Genomic DNA, 26,022 nt, shown 5'->3' on the forward strand with positions numbered 1-26,022 from the left:
AAGGTGTTCCAGTTTGGCCACCATACCCTCCTTGTTTGTTATGATGAGGTCAAGTGGCTTGGGTGTTTGCTCCCCTCTGTAATGTGTCGGGTCTCTAACATGATGGAACAGAAAATTATCTCTCAGAGTTTCTACAAAAAGAGTAGCAGAATTCGCGTTTTTAGTATTATTGTTTATTGTTTTTTTTATTATTATTCTCAAGACTAAGAATAGGGGCCCCGGATCTAATCCTTCACGTCTGCCTTGTTCGAGGGAGTGACAGTGCTCACACCTAGAAAATATCACCCAGAGCGTCTGTTACTCCTACCAGTTCCTTCAGGACTTCAGGGAAGAATAACACCAGGACCCGAGGCTGTGAGTAAAGACCATCTTAGGTTATCTGAAATTTGCTTACCGCCTGAGGGAGTTGGAGCACCAGAAAAAGTTCACATGCTTTTACTTTTATCCTCTTCACCACTGATCGGCTCGTTAGCTGCTTGGGCGATCGGTCACGTCTCTGTTATGCACTGTTGGCAAGTACTGGGCATGCACTGGCTCCTGAATGTACCTGAACCTGCTCCAGTGTTGGTCAAGTCTGGTCTTGAATGAACTCACACTCGGTGCCGTCACAACACTTTCTGGTAGATTGTTCCAAGAGTTCACTCCGCCACTGAGAGCATGACGTCATCTGGTGCTTCCGTGTGTGTGTGTGTGTGTGTGTGTGTGTGTGTGTGCCTCAACTCCTCATAGTGTGCCTCAACTACCACACCAGGTGATGGGAGTAACAAGACTCAGATCACCACCATAATGGTTCTTTAGGTCAGCCACTGAGTGTTTGTGCAGGAGGTCACAAAGAAGTGAATTATCTCATACATTCAGGGGCTCAGAGCCAAGACGCCAACAGATCAGGAGAGTGAAACTAACATATCGTTTATTTATTGTATTAACAACAAAACATAGAGAAAACAATGAAAACGTGCACATAGAATTTCCACTCTGATCACAGGAAAATTTACGCCACTATCACAATGGAGGTTCCGCTCTGGGAATAAGCTCACAATAATAACGAAGAGTCACTTGGAGGTTCACGTGCTGTGGTGGGTGGCGCTGACGGGGTTACCTGGGTGACGTCGCCTCGCTTACACACTGCTGAGGCCTTAACCTGACATTCACTGGCGCTTAGTAGTGTTGACTGATATGATCCAGCGATGATTGGCCTGAATGAGTGTACTGTACTGTGGTTAGTGTAGTCCTCGCCTCACCCTGCACCTGCTGAGTCCCACACACACCCAGCTGGCCTCGCCCCCTGGCTGGTGTAGTCTGAGGTACACTGATCACCAGGCTGGATCCTGCACCTGACCCTTACACTAGGGTCCACGTATATACAGAAGGTAGGAAAGTGGCTGCCCTAAGCACATCATCTGAATTCCCAGCACGGTTTGACCCTTTACAGAGGCTAGGTATTTCCAGATGTGTGTTACTATATACTTCAAGATGATGTAAATTGTTACCTTGATCAGCCATATATTTACATGAATATTAAAACACTGTAGGTGTGTTGAGTCTCCCAAAGTTTATATAAACGTTCTCAGATGATAAACCTCGGCAGAGTCATCTAGCAGATTTTCAACAAAACTTCACTATTTATGCATCACACGTCGATGGAGTCTCTTAAATATCTTCCGTATTTAGTCAATGGGCAAATCTGCGTGAACCACGTCTTAGGTCCAGTGGATTACGGTGGAGTCAACTGAACTCTTGTGGAATTAGATCCACTTAAAAAGAGGAACTTGTCTGAGGATCTGAAAACTGAACACACACTGAAGACGACACACAGCAGAACGTCCCCCCCCCCCCTACAGGCTCTTCTGGCATCACAAAACCCACATTACAAACTGGGGCCTTCTGCTCCTCACTGTATGAAAGCCAGGCGGTACAGTAAACCCCCTGTTAGGACACACTTAACCACCATATCGGCTATACAGAATGTCCAGATATTCTCCCGAGGTCTGGGGAAGGATGTGCCATAACCCCTAAGTCACAGGAGTCATCTAGTGTATATGACTGGGACTGAGGGGCTCTTAAGTCACACGGGGTTAAGTCATACACACTGTCCCTCCTGCTGAAGTGGTGACGCGTGGGTCTAAGTCATGCCTGGCGGGGTAGTGAGGTGTGGTGCTGTTGTCCCGGCCAGAGAGGCGCTGTAGTGACCTGTAAGGAAAGTTTGCTTAGATTAACGTACGAGAAATGATGACACAAATGACTACTTAACTGTGAGGTGTATGTATGTATGTTAGTTTCACACGTCAGTACACATAGCACGACAAAGTACAGGTCTATCTACTTATCTATGACTATCTATGTCTACCTATCAGTATGTCTGTCTGTTTATCTAGGCATAAAGATCAGATACAACAATTTCAACGTAAACTCTAACCTAACCTAACCTAACCTTACTTGGTGTTTACATACATCACTACAACATTTCTGGATCTTGGGTCTTTATTTACAAATGTTTACAAAATAATACAAATATAAAAGACATAAACACTCTATTTTTACTTGTTTACTTAATTACATAACTTTATCATGATTTTTTTTACCAATTTTTGAATCGTCTCTTTAGTTCACATGTTGCTCTCGTTATGTTAGGGATAAAACTAAGTCAAGCACCAGGACACTACATACTGAGGTTAGCGTTTATAAGCGTTAGTTTAGTTAAGCTTATATTGAATTACACACACACACACACACACACTCTGTTTCTCTGTTGTCTGCTACCTGGGGCGCCTCTCAAGTGATGTGTGAAGCTAAGTACGTACACACACACGCACGCACACACACATACACACACACACACACACACACACACACACACAACAACACCCACCTGTACCGTAAGTTCACTAAACAGAACTCTCATGGTTGGTGCCCTCACACTGGCTGGGGGTCACAAGCAGGTGTCTGGCGGCGTCACACTCCAACTTGTGGAGGTACAAGTCCTGGGGGCACTTCTGGGGCACTGAGGGACTTAGATGACTGACTGGGGAAGTGAGGGAGGGAGAGGCCCCACGACCCATCGAAGTAAACGACATGAGAGGGTCTCTTGGAGCCACGGGGTGTTGGAAGGAAGTTGGTCTTGACTGGTCACAGTTCAACTTCTGCAGGTATAAGTCCTGAGGGCAGTGTTGTGGCCCTGGGGGACTTCGGCAGATAGTGGGATGTTGGAATGAGGTTCGTCCAATGGAAAGGGTGATAGTAGGATCTGAGGAAGTAGCAGCAGTAGTAGTAGGAGGAGGAGGAAGATGGGGGAGATGGAAGCTGGTAGTGGTGTTGGGGATGCCACCGCCGACGACACTTCTGACGGAGGGGTCTTGTAAGAGTGCATCTGTCTCCCTGGTCACTAACACACCCTGAAATAGACGAGGAGAATGTTGTAAGAGCAGGCAGGCAGGCAGGCAGACGTGTAGCGTGAGGTAATACAGTCATCTTCAACTCGTCCTAACACACACACTTACGTTACTGAGGAGGGAGCCAGGGTTGATGTAGAAGGAGCCGTCTGGACTATTTCTGTAGTCCCTCATCACTTCCTTCTCCACCTCCGCTGCCTTCACATCTGGGGACAGCGAGAGTACGAGCATGTTAGAAAACTTGAGTGAAAATTCCATATACTGGACCCGCGATATAACTGACTCTCCTATAAAATTCGTTAGATAGAGGTTTCACTGTATCTCCACTAACAGTACACAACTACAGTGACTGATAAAGTAGTGAAGTTTTAATAAAGTAAAAAACCTTTATCGTTCACACTACAGATATATAGGTGAATCAGTAGCTCTATACATGACTGATTTACCAACTGATTCACCAATTATTTCTGTGATTGGCTGTTCTAACTACTCAAATCCATTTAATATAACTTTTGTTAATGATAATGTTCACTAAACTAACTTAATTTAGCTGCTAGAGTTTGTTTGGGAATCTACTGTTGTATTTACTGAGATTGTGTGTTGCTTAGCCCTGTCTTCCCTTACTGACTCAGAATGTGCTCTGTCTGTCTGGGTCTGTGTGTTTCTTTCTGTTTGTCTGTCTGTTTTTTCTGTCTGTTTCTGTGTTTATTTTCCCGTCTGTCTATTTTTGTGTTTCTGTCTGTCCCTCTGTCTGTCTGTGTGTCGTGTGCTCACCTTTCACCAGGATAATATCAGGTCCTGGCTGCTGCTGGTGGAGAGGGTCGCGGCCGTCACCCTTGTTCTCATCATACACGATCTTGGTGTGAGTGTGACGACCCCTGGCGGCGCACCTGGCACGCACGATCACCACCACCACGGCCGAGCACACCAACAGGGAAGCCACCACGCCCACCACCACGCCCACGATCGGCGATAGGAGCACTAGCTGGACTGATCCTGAAGACCCGGGTGTGGTGGCGGACATCCTCTTCTCGGCCACGTCTATGGGAGTGAGGTGGACCAGGACAGTAGGCTTGGCGTCCCCCTGAGCATTGGACGCCACAACAGCCAGGTGGTACTCTGTCCCAGGAGCCAGCCCTGTGACTGTGAAGTGTGGCGCTGACTGGTGTCTCAGGGCAGCCAAGATCTTGCCCAAGGGAGGGGAGGTCCCAGAGGAAGACGGGCCCTGAGGGATGGCTTCTCGGACCTCCAGGGTAAAGGTCTGGGAGAGGCCGCCCCCCCACCCCTCGTGACACGCCACCACCACCTCCCCCGCTCGGCTCGTGTTGTGCCACGCGCTGCAGTTGTGTACAGCTTCCGGCACACCTGTGAGGGACACACCTTGTTATACACCTGTTGAGCACGCGCGCGCGTGTGTGCGTGTGTGTGTGTGTGGTAGTGTGTGTGTGTGTGTGTGTGTTGTAGTGTGTGTTGTAGTGTGTGTGTGTGTGTGTGTGTGTGTGTGTGTGTGTGTGTGTGTGTGTGTGTGTGTGTGCGTGTGTGTGTGTGTGTGTGTGTGTGTGTGTGTGTGTGTGTGTGTAACCAGGTGCTGTTGTTCAGGATACATAATAAGCACCTGCCACACACCTGCCGTAACCTCCCCTCCTTCACGGCCGCCTGTGTAAAGTATGGCTAAAACCAATTGTTCTCAGAGTTAAACCATCAACAGTTAAACCTGAGTCATCAAAGTTAAACCAGTCATCAAAAAGGCAGCCTGAGGGAGGGAGGGAGGGAGGGAGGGAGTGTGAGGAAGAGAGGGAGTGAGTGAGGGAGGGAATGAGGGAGGGAAGGAGGAAGGGGTAAGGGAAGGTACAGTCACCCAAAAAAGTCCTGTCGCGAACCATGAACACCGAGATTCAGACTCGTGAACCCGAAGCAGTAGACACTGTTACATTATTCTGTCCATAAATGTTTCGGATTCAAGAGTCTGAATCTCGGGGTTCATGGTTCGCGACAGGACTATATTGGGTGACTGTACGGTACACCCCTCACCTGTACGGTACACCTCTCACCTGTACGGTACACCCCTCACCTGCTGGTACAATATGGTACACACACGGTAGCTCCTGAGTATCCACATCGTTCACGCCCCAACACAACAGAGACCCAAAGTCGTGGTGGGTCTGGGGCGTGTAGGCCACCATACTGCGGCCGCGGGAGGAGTGGATGCGGTCCTGCGGTATCTGGACATACTCGCTCGAGGTATTGAAGGCCCAGCGGAACTCAGTGGCCTCCGGGTGAGCTTCTACACGACAGGTCACGTTGATGGGTTGCTGTCGTCCTCCCCCGTAGACCCATTTCTGCCCGCCGGCGCACACAGGGGCGTCTGGGGGGAGAGTGTTAGTGTTAGGAAGGGCGCTATAGATCCGGCTCTCAGTTTATCAGGGTTATAGAGTCGGGTTTATCAGGGTTATAGAGCCGGGTTTATCAGGGTTATAGAGCTGGATTTATCAGGGTTATAGAGTCGGGTTTATCAGGGTTATAGAGCTGGATTTATCAGGGTTATAGAGCCGGGTTTATCAGGGTTATAGAGCCGGGTTTATCAGGGTTATAGAGCCAGGGTTATATCAGGGTTATAGAGCTCAGGGTTATAGAGTCTTGGGTTATAGAGCCGGGTTTATTAGGGTTATAGAGCTGGATTTATCAGGGTTATAGAGTCGGGTTTATCAGGGTTATAGAGCCGGGTTTATCAGGGTTATAGAGCCGGGTTTATCAGGGTTACAGTGCCGGGTTTATCACAGCTTGTGTATTATATAAACTACATTTTTTGTCCTTAAAGGTTTAAACCATTGACCGCAAAAAGGGTTAATATATAATCCTCAAAGGCTTAAAACGTTCACAAAAAAGGTTAAAACATCGCCCTTAAAAAAACAGCGAAGGTTCTACCATTAAAACTCGCTCCTGTGATGACCTATCGACCCGACACTACATGGAGGCCACGAAAAACTCAAAAGAAAATACGATCGCTGTTATGCCAGGCCGGGGGGGGTCAACTAACATTATAACACCCGAATATTATAAACATTAGCCATTCTGTCATATTATAGGATAAATTAAGTTTGTGTTTACCTTTACTTTAAATATTCTTTTGTTCTAAGTGGGTTTTGTTGTGTTGCGGATGTATGAGTTGAATAAAGTCTTGATTACTGAAGGTGTTTGATCTCAATCGACATATTCTATGATTAGGGGACATATAATTTCAAATGATGGCTTGTTATTGGACAAAAGCAGTATTGTGGTGATTATACGTTATGTTAACTATTGGAATATAATAATTTAACCCTTTGAGTATGATTTAACCCAGTGAGTATGATGATTTAACCCCTTGAATATGATGATTTAACCCCTTGAGTATGATTTAGCCCCTTGAGTACGATGATTTAACCCCATAAGAGAAAAATATCATTGTATTTTAAGTCACAAATCTTGCCTTAGCTGACATATTTTAGCTCATGATCAAGCTAATACCGACACTATGGTCCACGATTCGACTGTAGGGTAACTAGTAGTCGTAATGACGCTTGAGAGAGATGTAAAGGACGTTTCAATGCTAATTACTCGCCAGCTATGGGTTTCCGAGGCGACATTTTGGTTGCTTGTTGTGTCATTCTGGGATTAATTAAGTAGTTAAGGACACGTGGTAGTTCGTAGACATGCAGTGTGATGGGTTATTCGTATATTTGTTTGATTTGGTGTATTATCGTGTATTGTGTCGTCTTTCCGTTACCTCCCAAACCAACAATACTCACATTTTACATTGAGTTGGATGGCATTAGAACTGTCGGAGCCCTGCATGTTGACGGCTCGGCAGGTGTACAGCCCAGAGGAGCCACGGCCCACCTTCTGCAGTACGAGGCTCTGGTTGCTCTGTATTACCCCTGCTGTGAAGTTCTGCTGTGACTCTATCCCCTGTGTGTGTGTAGAGAGAGCTGTTACTTACATGATGAATTCGTGTGTGTGTGTGTGTGTGTGTGTGTGTGTGTGTGTGTGTGTGTGTGTGTGTGTAAAAAAAAATAACTCAACATTATAACAACACACATACAACTTAACCTAACTTAACCCAAATCTTTAATAATTACCTCCATCAGTTCTCACACACTATTACTAAGCCAATGAGAAACATTTACTGAATCTACGTGAGGGGTGAGAGGTGAGGGGTGAGGAGGAACAAGGGAATGAACAAGGAAACGAGAAGGGTGGAAGAGAAGATAGGATGCATAAATAGGTAGGGGAGAATAAGGTTGAGTGGAGAAATAAGAGAAGAAAAAGATAAGAGAGAAACAGAGAAAGTTTGAGAAATTTACATGTGTTAATTGTGAGGAGAGAGAGAGAGAGAGAGAGAGAGAGAGAGAGAGAGAGAGAGTCTTTGTTTACATCAAGCAGGATTCCGACACTCACAAGGAGGGAAGAGGTTAGGTTAGGTTAGGTTTTTATACATTAAATAAGGATAAATCCTAAATGCGTGACTCCCTCTTTCCTCAGTAACAAAAGTCCAGGTAAGTAACAAAGGAATAAGTAAGTAACATTATCACGAGTAACATCAGTACAGATAAGTAACATCAATACAGGTGACAAGAGCACAGGTAAGTAACAAAGGAACAACGCTACCTACGTTGAGGAACCACTGGACACGGAACACACTGGGGTTGGCGTGGATCTTACACTCGAAGTATACGTCGTCACCCTCCTTGATGTTGGTCATGGCGAGGCTCTGACCCGCCCTCAGCTGCAGCTTGGGAGCGTCTGTGTGTGAGAGGTCATTGGAGGTGTTAGGTGGGTGGGTAATTCAGGCTACCAGGACCCCCACACACTTCAGAAGACCACCCAGGGCCCCCACACACTTTAGGAGACCACCCAGGGCCCCCTACAATATTCAGGAGACTGCCCACGCCCTCCCCACACTATTCAGGACATCACCCAGGGCCCCCTACACAATTCAGGAGACCACCCAGCCCCCACCCACACATTTCAGGAAGATCTGAATTTATCTAAAAGTCTGTGTCAATAAACTGGCTCTCAGGTTATGATTTAAAGTGATATTTTCTCTATGATGTGATTCTTATAGTCTTAGTTTCTGTATTAGTACGAGGTGACATTATGTATTTCTTTGTTGTTGTTGGTTATGACTTGTGTTTAAGAATGTAGTGCTGAGGCAAATCTGAGGGATGGCATGATCCAACACCTGACCGAACACAGTCTCATCACAACACTGGTTAATGGTGAGAAGATCCTGCCTGATAAACTTACTCACGTTCCTTGTCACGGTAACAGCCTAAGTGGGCTAAGGCTGACCAGTGGATGTGTTGTACAGTCCCCTTCACTAGTGCGTTTACAGGAGCTCGTCTTATAAATATTCCACAAATCATTATCTTTATATTTAATAATGTTTTAATTTTATTCCATAGTGTGTTTATTATTGGGAGTTTCCTTCTGCCGAATGTAAACAAACACAGCGCTGCCACACCCCACAAAACCTGACGAGTCCCTGTAAACGCACTAGTGAAGGGGACTGTACGTGTATTTATCCAAGGTGTTTGACAAAGTCCCACATGCACGACGAGCCTCTAAGATCCAGTCACACGGCATCACAGGCAAGAAGTTCACGTGGATTAACAACTGGCTCCAAGACAGACAACAACGAGTGGTAATACATGAAGTACATTCTGAATGGTAAATGGTTCTCAGTGGAGTACCTCAAGGCTCTATCCCTGGACCCACCTTTTTTGTGATCTACATAAACGACATTGATGAAAATATATCAAGCCACATAATGAAGTTTGTGGACGAAATAAAGATGTATGAGAAGGAAGCAAGTCAAGACGATGCAGCAATAATGGAAAAAGACCTGAATGAGCTGTTCAAATGGTCTCCAGACTGGGAAAATGCAAGACCTTACACGTAGGATATAACAACACTAATCACACACACACACACAGGTAAAAATTAATAAAGGTAAGGTGCGCCAGGTGTTAAGAAGGTCGTAGAGGCACAGGTAAACGACACCTTCACAGCCTCACGTTTAATCCTTAATGGAATTTAATCACGAACATTGAAACCGAGTCTTTAGCATCTTACTATGAGGGGCATTAACACTGATGAGAGAGAGAGAGAGAGAGAGAGAGAGAGAGAGAGAGAGATAAAAACACATCAACTTACAGTAAACCATCAGCTTGCGGGAATCCTCCAGGGCTGCGGCAGGTAGTTTGGAGTTGTCAGCCCGGCAGGAGAGGACGGCCCCGTGGTGTAACCTGTTGGGGACGAGGTGAAGTGTCGATCTACTGACGTTTCCCTCCTGCAGCACCTGAAACACAAACAAACACACACACACGTTCTTGTTAGTGACGTTCTAAATGCTGAAACACAAACACAGACACATACAAACACACAGACACATACAAACACACAAACACATACAAACACACAGACACATACTCACATGGACACATACAGACAAACACAGACACATACTGTAATGATAATTTATCAGACCACAGCTTACAGTCCAGAGAAGAACAACACATACAACATTATGTAGAAGAACACGTGTACACCCACGTAAGTTGGCCCACCTTTCGTAATTGAAGTGAGATTAAGACCTGACCCAGCAGAGGTCACGGTCACAATGAAACAGAGTTCTCACTGCCACGTGAATAATCAAACCGGCATCATGACCGTGTTAACTCAAGAAATTACCCTCCAGCCAGCACCACACACCTGATCAAACACAGCTGTCTCGACACACACAGATTAGTGTTAATTAGTGACGACATCTGCCGACCTGAGACCTCCAATATAAGGGGCCGACAGCTCCTTCCCAGAGACAGGTGATTCAGAACTCAGAGGAAGACGGAGTCGCGCTCGTCACTAGTCGAGGTCGGGAGGGAGACTTCCCTCCCCAGCACTGAGTCTCCCACAGGAGACATAGTCCAGCACTCCCTTCAGTAGCACCTGCTGGGCCTCCCTCAGGTCACACGTGAGTTATTGTCAGAGCGGTCTCTTGGGTGAGTTACTTACGGTGGGAAGTGTATCCATTTCATGTTTGTGTCCGAGAGTCAGTGTCTTATTATATCGATGTAATGTATTAATGTGTCCATGCCATTGAGTTAACTAATAAATAGCTGTACTTAGAAGAGTTGTTTAGAAGATTCCCCCTAAGAATATATATACTGTATTAACGCTCAAATAACCACGCTTCCAAACTTCCTCACTTTATCTGGTAACTAATAATTCTTACTTGTACTTCTTACCTTACCCTCATTACATACAGACACACACACACACGGACATGTGCAGACAGACACACACACACGGACACACGCAGACACATGCAGACAAACACACAGACACACACACACACGGACACATGCAGACAGACACACAGATACACACACATGCAGACAAACACACAGATACACACACACACGGACACATGCAGACAAACACACAGATACACACACACACGGACACATGCAGACAAACACACAGACACACACACACACGGACACATACACACGGACACATACAGACAATCATATGGACTTAGGCGATTGTTTTATCATTTTTGCCGGGGTAAATGAAAGAGTCACACAAGGCAGAGGGGGAAGGTGAGTGAGTAGATCTGACACTGACAGCTTCTGACTTTTCCTTGCGCTATTTAACTGACTATGACATTTATACAACCTCTCCCTTATGCTTATAACTAACAAAAATATTTATACCACCTCTCCCTTATGCTTATAACTAACAAAAACATTTATACAACCTCTCCCTTATGCTTATAACTAACAAAAACATTTATACAACCTCTCCCTTATGCTTATAACTAACAAAAACATTTATACACCCAAATTAAATAAACAAACGAATACATAAATAAGCAAACATATACACAGAGAAGCAAACAAATATACAGATAACTAATAAAAAACATAAACAAAGAAAAAACACAAACAAATTATATAAAGAAACAAACAAAAATTAAACAAAAACAAATCACAAAGAAAAAAAACAAGTAAATAAACAAATAGCCTTGGAAGGGCGAGGAAGGAGGGAGGGAACGGCGTTGTGGTGTTCTCGTTGTGTGAATAAAAAGACATAACTCCGGGTCATGTTATACACCTCTGACACGGAGTTAGGTTAGGTTAGGAGGTGAATACTCGTTAAACTTGACCTTGTTAATGAGTCACAAGTTGTTCATGTGTGAGGTGACCAACACGAGGTCAGGCAGGAAAACATTTGCTCTGGGTTAAAACAATCCCTGAGGTGTGTGTGTTATTCAGGCGATGCTGCGTCTGGCACAAGCAGGTTCGATGGTACTGTATTTATCAAACGCCTGAAGATTAGCACCCCTCTGTGTGTTGTGTGTTGTGTGTGTGTGTGTGTTGTGTGTGTGTGTTGTGTGTGTGTGTGTGTGATTGTGTGTGTTGTGTGTGTGTGTACCCAGTCAACAGTCAAATTTACCTGAGTTGGCAATTATAATGTAAGTACCTCATCTGTTAATTAGTGCTAAGTGCAGGTATAATTAAGTGCAGGTATAATAAAGTGAAGGTATAATTATGTGAAAGTATAATTAGTGCTAAGTGAAAGTATAATTAGTGCTGTGTGAAGATATTTTTTCCTAAACGTAACTTTTACGTCAAGATTTTTTTCTTAAAGCTGTGACCTAACCCAACCTAGGGGGGAGGGGTCGCACTCTTCGTCAAGGATACATTAAAATGTTGTATTAATACTTCAATAAAGGGTGAAATTGGAACCGAGTCTGTATGGGTAGAAATCACGGAAGGAAGAGAAAACTAATTATGGGAGTGATTTACAGGCCCCCAAGTCTTGGGAAAGAAGCAGCTCAGCTCATATGGTAGGAAATGAGTAGGGCAGCAAAATATAACAACCTGTGCATTATGGGGGATTTCAACTTCAGAAATATTGACTGGGACAACATTGTAGGTGACTAGGTGTTGTAGGTGTTGGTGGGTGAGTGAGTAAATAATGTGAGGTAATTTTGAGGTAATTAGGTAATTATGAGGCCAAATATTATCACCTCATAAAAAAAAGGATGAGGTTACCTGGTCTTTGGTATCTGTCATCAGGAGGCCGTCGAGGTACCAGGAGAGGTCGGCTGGAGGTCGCGATCCGCCGGCCTCACACACCAAGGAATACCTCTCGCCCTCACTCAAGGCTGCGTTCCTCCCGAGGATTTTGACTTCGACGGGAGGAACTGCGGAGATAATGGAGAGAATTAGAGAGAGAGAGAGAGAGAGAGAGAGGTGCTAAGACGACCTGTAGATTCTCTGTTACAGGTACAGGTAAAAGATAACTAATTAACCCAGGTGTACAAGTGACAAAGTATCACACACACACAGGTACTCACAGAACAGGTCCAGGTCACACACACACACACAGGTACTCACAGAACAGGTCCAGGCCACACACACACACACACAGGTACTCACAGAAATACCAGGTCACACACACGCACAGGTATTCACAGAACAGGTCCAGGTCACACACACACACAGGTACACACAGAACAGGTCCAGGCTCACACACACACACAGTGCACACACAGAACAGGTCCAGGTCACACACACAGGCATACAGAACAGGTCCAGGTCACACACACGCACAGGTATTCACAGAACAGGTCCAGGTCACACACACACACACACAGGCCCACAGACACAGGTCCAGGTCACACACACACACACAGGTACTCACAGAACAGGTCCAGGCCACACACACACAGGAACTCACAGAACAGGTCCAGGTCTCACACACACAGGCTACAGAACAGGTCCAGGTCACACAGATACTCACAGAACAGGTCCAGGTCACACACACACACAGGTACTCTCACAGAACAGATCCAGGTCACACACACACACAGGTACTTGCTCCACAGAACAGGTCCAGGTCACACACACAGATACACACAGATACTCACAGAACAGGTCCAGGTCACACACACACACAGGTACTCATAGAACAGGTCCAGGTCACACACACACACACAGGTACACACAGAACAGGTCCAGGTCACACACACAGGTACACACAGAACAGGTCCAGGTCACACACACGCACAGGTATTCACAGAACAGGTCCAGGTCACACACACACACACAGGTACTAACAGAACAGGTCCAGGTCACACACACACACACAGGTACTCACAGAACAGGTCCAGGTCACACACACACAGGAACTCACAGAACAGGTCCAGGTCTCACACACACAGGCCTCACAGAACAGGTCCAGGCCACACACAGATACTCACAGAACAGGTCCAGGTCACACACCACACAGGTACTCACAGAACAGATCCAGGTCACACACACACACACACAGGTACTCACAGAACAGGTCCAGGTCACACACAGATACACACAGATACTCACAGAACAGGTCCAGGTCACACACACACACACAGGCACTCATAGAACAGATCCAGGTCACACACACACACACAGGGTACACTCAGCTCACACACAGGTACCAGGTCCAAGAACAGGAACAGGTCCAGGTCACACACACACAGGTACACACAGAACAGGTCCAGGTCACACACACACACACACACACACACAGGTACTCACACAACAGGTCCAGGTCACATAGACACAGGTACTCACAGAACAGGTCCAGGTTACTCACACGCAGGTACACACAGAAAAGGTCCAGGTCACACACACACACACAGGTACACACAGAACAGGTCCAGGTCACACACACAGGTACTCACAGAACAGGTCCAGGTCACACACACACACAGGTACACACAGAACAGGTCCAGGTCACACACACACACAGGTACTCACAGAACAGGTCCAGGGTGACTGTAGCAGCAAGAGGCATCGTCAGGTTAGAGTTATCAGCCTGGCAGGTAAGAACGCGGTACAGGTGTTGACGATTAAGTTTAGGTAAGGTCAAGATATTACGCGTGACCTGACCTGTGACCTCCTCTACTACGTCGTCTAGCAGTGACCCCTCGTGCCACCAGGTGACCCAAGGGCGTGGTGATCCTGTAAGGGAAGAACGAGGTTTGGTTAAGTTAGAGGGAACAATGTGTATTTGCCCGAAACAAGGCTAATAGAGTACTTGGGTTCATACGAAGGAGTGTTAGTTACAAGACTAGCGAGGTCATCCTAAAACTGAGGTCATCCTAAAACTATATCTTGCGCTTGTCTGACCCCACTCGTATTACGCAGTTCAGTTCTGGTCACAGCATTACAGAATGGATATAGAATCCTTGGAAAGAATTCAGAGGAGAATGACAAGACTAATAAGAACATAAGAAAATAAGGAGTCTGCAATAGGCCGGTTGGCCTGTGCATGGCAGCTCCTGTCGAGAGTTACTACCACTCTCTGTCATTCATGAATCTATCTAGCCTCCTTTTGAAACTTTCCAGAGTTCCAGCACTTACTACAAAGTTGCTAAGCTTGTTCCACTCGTCCACCACCCTATTTGTGAACCAGTTTCTTCCTATCTCCCTTCTAAACCTGAACTTATCCAACTTGAATCCGTTGCTCCGAGTCCTATCCTGCTCGGATATTATAAGAACTTTATCTATATCACCTTTATTGATTCCTTTCACCCACTTAAATACTTCTATCATATCTCCCCGCACTCTTCATCCCTCTAGGGAATGCAAGTTAAGTTTCTTTAACCTATCCTGATACGGAAGGTTTCTAAGTCCCGGAATCATTTTTGTCATTCTTCGCTGCACCGACTCTAGTGAATTTATATCCATTCTATAATAGGGGCACCAGAACTGAACCGCATAATCGAGGTGCGGCCTGACTAGCGCAAGATATAGTTGCAATAAGACCTCTGCACTCTTGTTACTTACACTTTTAGATATAAAACCCAATATTCTGTTTGCCTTATTTCGAACATTAACGCACTGTTTTCTAGGCCATAGGTCCGGGCTTACAAGTACCCCTAGGTCTCTTTCACAAGTCGACTTCTCTAGGTTGATGTTGTTAAGGCTGTATACATTATAAGTATTTGTTCTTTCAATATTAAGTACGCCCTCAGGACTGAACTCCTTCAGGTAGGTGCCCTGCCTAGCAGGACACCTGCGAAGGAGGAGCAGGCGTGGAGAGTGGTTGTCTCCAAGGGGACTAGGGTCAGGCTCAGGAAAGCTTACCAGGGTGTGGAATGTAGGAACCCCTACCAGGTGCTGGAGGAAGCTGGCGAGGAAGAGAAGAGGCAGGAAAGTGTGGTGCAGGTAGAGGAAAGGGCAGTTGAACAAACCCTGCCCAGAGGTAAGGTCGTGGTAGTTGGGGGACAGCCAGGTGAGGTTTTTAGATAGGACTTTTTGTACAAGAGATAGGAAACGTAGGACTAGGGTGTGTTTTCCTGGGGCTGGGATAGGGCATGTAGCTGAGAGGTTAGACAGGGTTTTGTCAGGGGAGGGTACCAAGCCAGTAGTGAGTCTTAGTGTCGGAGGAAACGACATAGGAAAGGTTAGGAGTGAGGAACTTTTCAAGAGGTATAGGGAGGCGCTGGGGAAGATTAGAGATAAGACATAAGAACATAAGAATGGAGGGATCCCTCCCCTTGTAAATTTATTTACAAAATCCTTAGACACGGGAGTTGTGCCAGACTTGTGGAAACAGGCAAATGTAGTACCCATATTCAAAAAGGGAGACAGAGCATCAGCGTCAAATTACCGGCCGATCAGTTTGACGTCAGTAGTGGGGAAATTTCTTGAATCAATTATAGCAGATAGCATCCGATCGCATCTAGAGAAAAGCAAATTAATCTACGACTCGCAACATGGGTTTACAAAGGGAAAATCTTGTTTAACAAATCTGCTGACGTTTTTTAGGAAAGTCTTCGAGGTAGTAGATAATGACGAAAATTACGATGTTATTTACTTAGACTTTAGCAAAGCATTTGACAGAGTACCGCATCAGAGGCTTCTGGGAAAACTTCAGGCTCATGGTATCGAGGGGAAAGTTTTAAATTGGATAAAATCATGGCTCACCGATAGAACGCAGAGGGTCAGCGTAGATGGTGTTAAATCTGAGTGGGGCCGTGTAACCAGTGGGGTTCCCCAGGGGTCAGTACTAGGCCCACTCTTGTTCATAATCTACATAAACGATCTAGATACTGGGAGCAGCAGTGACCTAAGCAAGTTTGCGGATGACACCAAAATGGGGCGGCAGATTAATTCAGGGCAGGATGCAAATGCATTACAGGAGGATCTAAATAAACTGCAGGGTTCGAAAAATGGCAAATGAAATTCAACACCAGCAAGTGCAGCGTACTTAATATTGGAAGAACAAATCAATGTATACAGCCTTAACAACATCAACCTAGAGAAGTCGACTTGTGAAAGAGACCTAGGGGTACTTTGAAGCCCGGACCTACGCCCAGAAAAACAGTGCGTTAATGTTCGAAATAAGGCAAACAGAGTATTGGTTTTATATCTAGAAGTGTAAGTAAGTATGGACGGGAGAGACACATGGACGGACGTATGGACGGGAGAGACACATGGACGGACGTATGGAAGGGAGAGACACATGGACGGACGTATGGACGGGAGAGACACATGGACGGACGTATGGACGGGAGAGACACATGGACGGACGTATGGAAGGGAGAGACACATGGGCGGGCGTATGGAAGGGAGAGACACATGGGCAGGGTGAAAACATGTTTGCCTAAGTGATCCCTCCCAGGGTGGCCGGTGGGTAAAAGTGAGAACGAACAACAACACAACAACTCCTGGGTAATCAAATAAGCTCTCTCTCTCCCTTTGTCATTCTCTTTCATTCCTCTCTAATTCCCCCCCCTGCTCTCTCAGCTTAAAACGCTCAGCATGTAAACTTTGTGTATGAACCTCTGTCCTGTGTGGCAGTGAACAGTGATATATACCTCAGTGAAGACCTGACTCAGAATACACAAATTGTTTACCAAGCTTTGCCAATAAAGTTGTTGAACTAAAACTAAAAACTATTCTCTCCCCTTCTCTCACTCTCTCTACTTATTCTCGTTCTCTCTTTCTCCATCCCTTACCTCTTTCTCTATCCCTTCCTCTCTATCTATCCATCACACACACACACACACACACACACACACTTAGTATCAACCACAATAAAGATAATTTCTAGTCCCAGATACATTAAGTTAGGTTAGGTTAGGCCAGGGCAGGTAAGGTCAGGTTAAGTTAGGTTAAACAGACATAAAGAGAGAGAGAGAGAGAGAGAGAGAGAGAGTGTTGCCATCTGATGATCACTACATTACCCCATATCTGTACCAGAGGCGTCACCCTGGCGTCAAGTCATCCTGTACCTGGCAGTAACAAGGTGACCCCCCAGCAGTGTGGCTGGTGGGGAGAGGGTGGTTCCTTGCAGGTGGGTGAGGTGGGGGGGTAGAAAGGGCGGATGGGTGGCTCCCTTTGCTGGTGGGGGTGAGGGGGATGGGTGTGGACTCCTTTTTTGCTGGTGGGGGTGAGGGTGGGATGGTGTGATCTTTTTGGTGGGTGGGGGTGAGGGTGGATGGGTGTGACTTTGCTGGTGGGGTGAGGTGGATGGGCGTGACCTTTGCTGGGTGAGGGTGTGGGGGTGAGGGTGGATGGGTGTGACTCCTTTTGGTGGGTGGGTAAGTGGGTGTATCAATGAGAGTTATGTGGGTATAGTAAAATAACATCCCATCACCCATCTTAAATACACAGGTAAACACTACACACCTGAATAACACACCTGTTCTCTCCCTTAAGCAGGTGCTGTGGCCTTGCAGGTGTGGTAAATGTGTATCATGAAATATTCCAAAACAATAACCCATTTTCATCAATAACTAATGTCCCTTTTTACCATTTTCTTTGATAATACGTTTTCTGTTGATATTTCTTCACTACAGGATAGACTCGTGTATTTGTATATTAATAAAATGTTTAGTTATTTACCTGAAACTTGTATATGTATTCAGAGATGTATATGAATGTGTATTAACGTGAATATTTACAGGTGTATGAATGTTTATAAATGTATTGGTGGCAGACACACACACACACACACACACACATAAACAATACAGACAGACAGATAGATAGACAGACATAAGAACATAAGAACATAAGGAGTCTGCAATAGGCCGGTTGGTCTGTGCATGGCAGCTCCTGTCGAGAGTTACTACCACTCTCTATCATCCATGAATCTATCCAGCCTCCTTTAAAAACTTTCCAGCGTTCCAGCACTTACTACAAAGTTGCTAAGCTTGTTCCACTCGTCCACCACCCTATTTGTGAACCAGTTCCTTCCTATCTCCCTCCTAAACCTAAACTTATCCAACTTGAATCCGTTGCTCCGAGTACTATCCTGCCCGGATATTATAAGAACTTTATCTATATCCCCTTTATTGATTCCTTTCACCCACTTAAATACTTCTATCATATCTCCCCGCACTCTTCGTCTTTCTAGGGAATACAAGTTAAGTTTCTTTAGCCTATCCTCATATGGAAGGTTTCTAAGTCCCGGAATCATTTTTGTCATTCTTCGCTGCACCGACTCAAGTGAATTTATATCCATTCTATAATACGGGCACCAGAACTGAACCGCATAATCGAGGTGCGGCCTGACTAGCGCAAGATATAGTTGCAATAAGACCTCTGCACTCTTGTTACTTACACTTCTAGATATAAAACCCAATACTCTGTTTGCCTTATTTCGAACATTAACGCACTGTTTTCTAGGCCGTAGGTCCGGGCTTACAAGTACCCCTAGGTCTCTTTCACAAGTCGACTTCTCTAGGTTGATGTTGTTAAGGCTGTATACATTATCAGTATTTGTTCTTCCAATATTAAGTACGCTGCACTTGCTGGTGTTGAATTTCATTTGCCATTTTTCAGACCACCCCTGCAGTTTATTTAGAATCCTCCTGTAATGCATTTGCATCCTGCCCTGAATTAATCTGCCGCCCTATTTTTGGTGTCATCCGCAAACTTGCTTATGTCACTGCTGATCCCAGTATCTAGATCGTTTTATGTAGATTATGAACAAGAGTGGGCCTAGTACTGACCCCTGGGGAACCCCACTGGTTACACGGCCCCACTCAGATTTAACACCATCTACGCTGACCCTCTGCGTTCTATCGGTGAGCCATGATTTTATCCAATTTAAAACTTTCCCCTCGATACCATGAGCCTTAACTTTTCTCAGAAGCCTCTGATGCGGTACTCTGTCAAATGCTTTGCTAAAGTCTAAGTAATAATAGACAGAGACAGACAGATAGACAGACAGAGACAGTTTAAAACAAACAAAAAATGAACAAGAAAGTTGAATGTCTCAGGGCAAGGTTTACCATGTTAGGTATAACCTCTCTCTCTCTCTCTCTCTTTTTTCTATCAACCTATCATCAAGGATCTACACACCGCTGAATCCTTCCTCTAAAACCAAAGTGAAAAATAACACTGGAACGAGATCCTACTCTGTGTGTGTGTGTGTGTCAGAGGAGATATTGTTGTGGTTCTGACAGCTGTTATATTATCAGCAGCTGACCAACACCTGCCTTACCTCTCTCTCAGTGCCCCCTACCTGGTCTATAAGGGCGTGACTGTGGTTGGCCCGACCTTCGCCGTCACCTGTCCCCCTTAGGCGCTTTACCAGCCTCCCTGCACCTGTCTCTCTCTCTCAGTGGTCATCTCCCCACCTCTCTCTCTCTCTCTCAGTGGTCATCTCCCTCACCTCTCTATCTCTCTCTCTCTACATTCATCCAGCCTTTCCTCTCTCTCGTTCTCTATTTACATCTATCTTTACGTCTCTCTCTCTCTCTCTCTCCCACAGGTGTGACTGACCTTGCTGCAGCACCTGTCTACCTGGTGCCCTAACACAGGTATGTACGGACCTTCTCCTTCACCTGCCGGCCACCGTAATAGGAGACGGGGGGGGGGGATAGGGAGGGCAGCTGATACCCAGAGCCGCCACCACATGTCTCCCTGGGGCACCACTACCACCACCTGTCTCCCTGGGGCACCACTACCACCACCACCTAGTGCAAACAGGCACTAGTCGATCTATAGGTTACCATGATGAGATGTATCAAGTGAAACATGTATATGGAGCAAGTAACAAGATCACTAGATTACAAGATGTTGTAACTGCTAGATTAAGGTTAGGATATAAGAACCTTGGCAGTATGTTCCTCAAGCAGATGTAAACAAGACTAATGTAAAGTGTGTGGCCATACATATGGCCACACACTTGAACACTACGTCCTCGACTGTGTGAAGATAGAACCTTTAGGGACAGGTCCAAGCACACTGTGTGTGAAATGGCACAACACTTCATCTCTAATGGCAAGATAGCCGACATATTAAGATTGTATCCACTTTTTGCACTTAGTAACTATATCAATTCTCATGTACAGAACCAAATACGCAATGTGCTTGAATACCTCACGTAAATGTGATAACAAAGTGTGAGGCCAGACATACTGCCTCACACGCCTGTACTCACGCATTTGTGAATAAGTTACCCTTTATGTATAGAACTAAACAAATAATGTAAATGAAATACTGTGTAACTTTCAGTGCCATAATATCCTGACAACGGGGGTAATATTATGACCCTTTGTAAACTCTACTCTGTAATCCTTTTGCGCTACTGCTCACAGGATGAGTGTGGGGTGCACATAAAGTAGCCGCTGTAAGCGGCAAAATCAAAATCAAATCAATACCTGGGGCACTAGTACCACCTTGTCTCCCTGGGCACCACTAGCACCACCACCTGTCTCCCTGGGGCACCACTACCACCACCTGTCTCCCTGGGGCACCACTACTACCACCTGTCTCCTGAGCACCACTACCACCACCACCTGTTCCCCTGGGGCACCACTACTCACCACCTGTCTCCCTGAGCACCACTACCACCACCACCTGTCTCCCTGGGGCACCACTACACACACACCACATGTCTCCCCTGGGGCACCACTACCACCACCTGTCTCCCTGGGCACCACTACTACCACCACCTGTCTCCTGGGGCACCACTACCACCACCTGTCTCCCTGGGGCACCACTACTACCACCACCTGTCTCCTGGGGCACCACTACTACCACCACCTGTCTCCTGGGGCACCAGCACCTGTCCCCCTGGGGCACCACCACCCGTCTCCCTGGGGCACCACTACCACCACCTGTCTCCCTGGGCACCACTACTACCACCACCACATGTCTCCCTGGGGCATCACTACCACCACCTGTCTCCCTGGGGCAACTACTACCACCACCTGTCTCCTGCCACTACTACCACCACCTGTCTCCCTGGGGCACCACTACTACCACCACCTGTCTCCCTGGGGCACCACTACTACCACCACCTGTCTCCCTGGGGCACCAGCACCTGTCTCCCTGGGGCACCAGCACCTGTCTCCCTGGGGCACCAGCACCTGTCTCCCTGGGGCACCAGCACCTGTCCCCCTGGGGCACCAGCACCTGTCCCCCTGGGGCACCACCACCTGTCTCCCTGGGGCACCACTACCTGTGAGGTGAGGTGAAGTGAGGTGACGTAAGGTGACGTGAGGTAAGGTCATGTTATGTTACACGAGGAATGACTGTAGTTTAATAATGACTATTCCTCAAGATTATATTATATCACTCTTGACATATAATTAAGTGACGTCACCTGAAGATTCTTGACAACTGTTGGCAATATGAATATGTCTGACATCTCTTCTCTCTGTTGGTAACTAAACATCATCTCAGCTTGTACAAAACCTGCCAGTGGGAGTAAATTACTAGTGAGGTTAAAATACTATAGTCACCCCAGCAACTGTCTCATATTCCCGTTTTTTATGACTTACGTGTTATTATTCTTCGTACTGTTACCACTTGGTCTATTTTGGGTGGATATTGTCACATGTTAAAGCCTTTGAAGTTCTTGTGTTATTGTGAGGGACAGACAGACAGACAGACAGACAGACAGACAGACAGACAGATACAGGACCAACAACAATACTCGTTTCCAGTTACATAATAATAATAATAATAATAATAATAATAATAATAATAACAATAATGATGATGATGATGATAATAATAATAATAATAATAATGATAATGATAATGATAATAATAATAAAAGTAATAATAATAATAATAATAATAATAATAATAATAATAATAATAATAATGATAATAATAAGAAGAACAACAACAACAACAACAAAATCAATAACAAAAACACAAAAAATAACAACAACAACAATAACAACAACAGGTAAGACGGACGCAGCATCGCCCGGGTGGAGGAACAGATAAGACGAATGACAAGAACTTACCTTGACATTCTCGGGGGGGTTGGGGAGGTGGAACAGGAGGTGGGTTGAGAGGTTGGAGGTGGGTTGAGAGGTTGGGAGGTGGGTTGAGAGGTTGAGAGGGGTGGAGTTTGGAGGTTAGGGGAGGTGGGTTGAGGTTAGGAGGTGGGTTGAGAAGGTTGGGAGGGTGGGTTGAGAGGTTGAGGGAGGGTGGGTTGAGAGGTTGGGGAGGGTGGGTTGAGAGGGCAGGTGGTGGTAGAGGGAGGGCAGGTGGTGGTAGTGGCCGCTGGGCGTGTTGGTTGACCTTGATAGTTGAGAAGCAGGTGCTGGTTCTTCTCTCTTTCTTACTATATCATCATCTCTCTTTATCTCTCTTTCTTTTACTCTCTAACTATCTCATTATCTCTCTCTATCTCATTATCTCACAAAATAAAAAAGCCAAATTAAGTCTCCAACCCAAAACAAAAACGAATCAACCCGTTCGCGGATTTTCTTACACGAACGTCAACAAAAAAAAAAGGGGATACGATCACTAAACATATTTCCAAAAACACAGATAATTGCAGAGCAGTAACAGAATTAGAGAATGAAAGATAGGTTAATTAGTGATGTGTGTGTGTGTGTGTGTGTGTGTGTGTGTGTGTGTGTGTGTGTGTGTGTGTGTGTGTGTGTGTGTGTGTGTGTGTGTGTGTGTGTGTGTGTGTGTGTGTGTGTGCGTGCGTGTGTGTGTGTGTGTGTGCTGTTGCATCAACTCAAACATTAAAGAATAAGTTTTCAAATTGATGGGGACAGATTGGGGATGCAGATTGGACTGGGTGGGGACAGTGGTGAGACACAGATTGGGGACCTTGGGTGGGGAACCTGGATGAGACACAGGTGAGAGACCTGGGTGGGGAGACTGGGTGAGAGACACAGGTGAGGACACAGGTGAGGAGACACAGGTGGGAGATGCAGGTGGGGAGATGCAGGTGAGGGAGACACAGATTGGGAGATGCAGGTTGGGGAGGATGCAGGTGGGGAGACATGGGTGGGAGACACAGGTGGGGAGATACAGGTGGGGGATGCAGGTTGGGGACACGGATGGGGACACGGGTGGGGAGATGCAGGTTGGGACACACAGAGGGGGATGCAGATGGGGATGCAGGTGGGGACACAGGTTGGGGACCTGGATGGGGAGACATGGGTGGGGAGGATGCAGGTGGGGACACACAGAGGGGATGCAGGGTGGGGATGCAGGTTGGGGGACACAGGGTGGGGGGGACCTGGATGGGGACACAGATTGGGGACACGGGTGGGGGAGACACAGGTGGGGAGACACAGGTGGGGACACAGATTGGGGAGACACAGATGGGGAGATGCAGGTGGGGAGGATACAGGTGGGGAGACACAGATTGGGGACACTGGTTGGGGATGCAGGAGATTGGGGATGCAGATTGGGGACACAGGTGGGGAGACACGGGTGGGGAGATGGGTGGGGAGATGCAGGTGGGGGGACACTGGATGGGGGGACACGGGTGGGGGATGCAGGTGGGACCTGGAGAGGGGGATGCAGGTGGGGATGGGTGGGGAGACATGGGTGGGGAGACACGGATGGGGAGACACGAGGTTGGGGAGATGCAGGTGGGACACCTGGAGGGGGATGCAGGTGGGGATGCAGGTTAGAGACACAGGTGAGACTGGATGGGAGACACAGATTGGGGAGACACAGGTGAGACGCAGGTTAGAGACACAGATTGGGGAGGATGCAGGTTGGGGAGATGCAGATTGGGGATGCAGATGGGACAGGAGGATGCAGATTGGGGGATGCAGATTGGGGAGACACGGGTGGGACACGGATGGGGACACAGGTTGGGGACACGGGTGGGGATGCAGGTGGGACACAGGAGGAGGATGTGGGTTGGGGATGCAGGTTGGGGACACAGGTTGGGAGACTGGATGGGGGACAGGGTGGGGACACAGGTTGGGGACACAGGTGGGGAGACACGGGTGGGGGGACACGAGACGGTGTGGGAGACCCCAGGTGGAGACATGGTGGGAGACGGATGGGAGATGCAGATTGGGGGACACGGGTTGGGGACACAGGTGGGGATGCAGGTGGAGGACACAGATGGGGGACGCAGGTGGGGAGATGCAGGTTGGGAGAACAGATGGGACACATGGGTTGGGACACAGATGGGGACACTGGTGGTGGGGATGCAGTTGGGGAGACAGATGGGACGCAGGTGGGGGATGGGTGGGGATGCAGATTGGGAGGACGCAGATTGGGGAGACTGGGTGGGGATGCAGGTGGGGATGCAGGTGGGGACATGGGTGGGGACATGGGGTGGGAGATACAGGTGAGGACGCAGATGGGGAGACACAGGTGGGGAGACACAGATGGGACACACAGGTGGGGATGCAGGTGAGGGAGACACGGGTGGGGAGACACAGGTGGGAGAAACAGAGATGGGACACATATGGGTTAGAGACACAGATGGGACACACAGGTGGGGAGACACAGGTGTGGGAGAGCAGATGGGACACAGGTGGGAGACACAGGTGGGGAGATGCAGGTGGGGAGACACAGGTGGGGGACTGGGTGGGGGAGACACAGGTGGGGAGACATGGGTGGGGGATGCAGATGAGACACACAGGTGGGGAGATAGGGAGGCATCAGATGCAGGCGTCACTAAGCACTTCGTCTCGTCATATTTTGTTCGATTTCCTACACTGAAGGGTCTTTGTGTGTGTGTGTGTGTGTGTGTGTGTGTGTGTGAGAGAGAGAAAGAGAGAGAGAAATTCGTGTTCGTTAAATAATAATAATAATAATAATGCCTGAATTATAAACACACTACAATGTTTATGTATCGTAGAATCACAGCATTACAGAACACGATTTTTGCTGTAGCCTAAATTTAGAACATTACAGAAGCTTACAGTATCGTTACACAAGCTCACAGTACAGAAAATTACAGTATTATTATAGAAGCTTACAGAATATACAGAAGCTTACAGTATCGTTATAGAACATAACAGAACCTTATAGTATCGTTACAATACATTACAGAAGTCACAGTACACTACAACACTGCAGTATTATTATAGAAGCACAATAAATTACGGAACATTACAGAAAGGTATCGTTGCAATACATTGCAAACAGACTAGAGCATTAACAAGAGCAAGTGGAAGGTCAGAGGCCAAGGTGCATTATATAATTTACTGGATCATCAACCAACTGTTCTCTCACACAGACAGGTGAACAAGAGGAACAAGAGGCCTGAGCAAGAGACACTGAACAAGAGAACATAAACAAGAGAACACTGAACAAGGAGGAACACTGAAAGCAATACGTAA

The 26,022-nt window shown here is 46.7% G+C and overlaps 3 protein-coding genes across 3 annotated transcripts in view; all 3 read right to left on the reverse strand.

Annotated features, from left to right (window-relative positions):
- Nucleotides 1-906: 906 nt before the first annotated feature.
- LOC121864509 (neural cell adhesion molecule 1-A-like) overlaps nucleotides 907-26,022 on the reverse strand; it is a gene marked incomplete in the record, with an annotated part of 26,950 nt that continues 1,834 nt past the window's right edge. Inside the window, 10 exon segments of the mRNA XM_042363568.1 lie at nucleotides 907-2,190; nucleotides 2,870-3,392; nucleotides 3,498-3,595; nucleotides 4,164-4,754; nucleotides 5,461-5,754; nucleotides 7,178-7,337; nucleotides 8,041-8,171; nucleotides 9,585-9,729; nucleotides 12,491-12,642; nucleotides 14,243-14,446. Coding sequence (XP_042219502.1) covers nucleotides 2,886-3,392; nucleotides 3,498-3,595; nucleotides 4,164-4,754; nucleotides 5,461-5,754; nucleotides 7,178-7,337; nucleotides 8,041-8,171; nucleotides 9,585-9,729; nucleotides 12,491-12,642; nucleotides 14,243-14,279 — 2,115 coding nt within the window.
- Nucleotides 23,439-24,260, reverse strand: LOC121864530 (proline-rich protein 36-like). Its single transcript, XM_042363602.1, has one exon. The coding sequence runs from the start codon at nucleotides 24,258-24,260 to the stop codon at nucleotides 23,439-23,441; it is 822 nt and encodes a 273-aa protein (XP_042219536.1).
- On the reverse strand, nucleotides 24,345-25,142 carry LOC121864532 (proline-rich extensin-like protein EPR1). The gene has a single exon (XM_042363603.1). It carries the CDS (start codon nucleotides 25,140-25,142, stop codon nucleotides 24,345-24,347), a length of 798 nt encoding a protein of 265 aa, XP_042219537.1.

Source organism: Homarus americanus, unplaced genomic scaffold, assembly GCF_018991925.1.
Source record: "Homarus americanus isolate GMGI-L3 unplaced genomic scaffold, GMGI_Hamer_2.0 scaffold25860, whole genome shotgun sequence".
Taxonomy (NCBI): Eukaryota; Metazoa; Arthropoda; class Malacostraca; order Decapoda; family Nephropidae; genus Homarus; species Homarus americanus.

Bases quoted from the DNA above. Each gene is read 5' to 3' on its own strand.
- LOC121864530 (XM_042363602.1), bottom strand. From the start codon at position 24,260: ATGTCTCCCCACCCATCCCCACCTGCATCCCCCTCTCCAGGTCCCACC.
- LOC121864532 (XM_042363603.1), bottom strand. From the start codon at position 25,142: ATGTGTCCCATCTCTGTTTCTCCCACCTGTGTCTCCCCACCCGTGTCT.